This window comes from Musca vetustissima, unplaced genomic scaffold, assembly GCF_032173495.1.
Source record: "Musca vetustissima isolate MV318-11 ecotype Yass unplaced genomic scaffold, APGP_CSIRO_Mvet_v1 utg4927, whole genome shotgun sequence".
Lineage (NCBI taxonomy): Eukaryota > Metazoa > Arthropoda > Insecta > Diptera > Muscidae > Musca > Musca vetustissima.
Window position 1 is genome coordinate 113,267 of NW_026884396.1, and position 1,303 is coordinate 114,569.

The 1,303-nt window shown below is 34.7% G+C and overlaps 1 protein-coding gene across 1 annotated transcript; it reads right to left on the minus strand.

Moving 5' to 3' along the window:
- Positions 1-647: 647 nt before the first annotated feature.
- On the minus strand, positions 648-1,303 carry LOC133331359 (solute carrier family 35 member B1 homolog; the record flags this gene model as incomplete). Its single annotated transcript, XM_061539757.1, has 2 exons — positions 648-994; positions 1,057-1,303. Coding segments are annotated over 2 exons (591 nt in total), but the record flags the coding sequence as incomplete, so codon positions are not given.

Genomic DNA, 1,303 nt, shown 5'->3' on the forward strand with positions numbered 1-1,303 from the left:
CTTACAAAATCAAATCCTCTGTTGATGGTAAAAATATTCTCTTAAGAAATCCACGCCTCTTTTGTTGATAAATAATATACGTTTAAAAAACCCACACCTCGGTGTATGACCAAATATTCCTCTGAAAAATCTACTCCTCTGTTGATGAAAAAATGTTCGTTTAAAAAATCCACGCCTCAGTGGATGAAGAAATATTTTTAAAAATCCACGGCTCTATAAACCAATTGAAATAATATTCTAAGACACAAATACAAATAAATTTACTAGAAATCATTATTTTGTTTGTTGTTGTTTTTTTGTATTTCTCGTCTTATCTAATAAAATACATTTTAATTTGTATTTATAGTTTTTGTTGTTCTTAAATTCATAGCTTTTTGTTTTGTCTGTTTGTTGTTCTTACTTAAAATCAAATTTATACAAAATAACTTTAAATTATAGAAAAATGTTGAATAAAAATATCAACAAAAAACAACAAATTATACAATATTTTTATAATTTGGTCTATATAAAATATTATATATAAATATCAAAAAAATCTTAGTTATGGAAATTTGTTTGTTTATATTTTAAAGTAGTAGTAAAAAAATTCTATTACATTAATATGCATCCTCAGACTTGTCACTAGCAACCTCCGCATGACGAAACTAATTCTATGATATTAACTTCTTCTTTTCCTCGGTGTCTTTTGGAAGGGGTTTCTTATTTGTTGCTGGAGGTTTTTTACCATAGAACATATCGGCAAAGAGGCCGGCAAATACCAGAACAGCGCCAAACCATTGACGTGGCAATAAGACATTGCCAAACAATACCACAGAACAGAGTACGGTAAAGAATTTACGGGTGGTGGTGACAACAGAACATGCCAACGGGCCAAAACCAGAAACCACTAGGAAAATGAATAGTTGACCCAAGGCACCACACAGTGCCAACATGGCCATATGGCCCCACAACTCAGGGTGGCGGCTGGCGAAATGTATGAATTCTTTGCCCTCACCTAAAAAAGAAGAGAATTTGTTTTAAATTATTTTCAATTATTTGAGAAGTCGTTCTACATACCTGTCACAATCATGGCAAAGCCCAACATCAGAGTACTCCAAAAGTTCATGGCAAACATCATTTGCTGCCCAGAAGGGGCACTTGAGGAACGCATACGTTCCTGTACGGCACCCGTTAAACCGTCCATAGACAAACTGAGTATGAGCAGCAATTCACCCAATCCAGTTTTGTCAGTGGCCGCCACAGCTGGGGCCTTACTCTCCTTGTACATGAACAACACCACCCCCACAACAATGTGCAATTCACA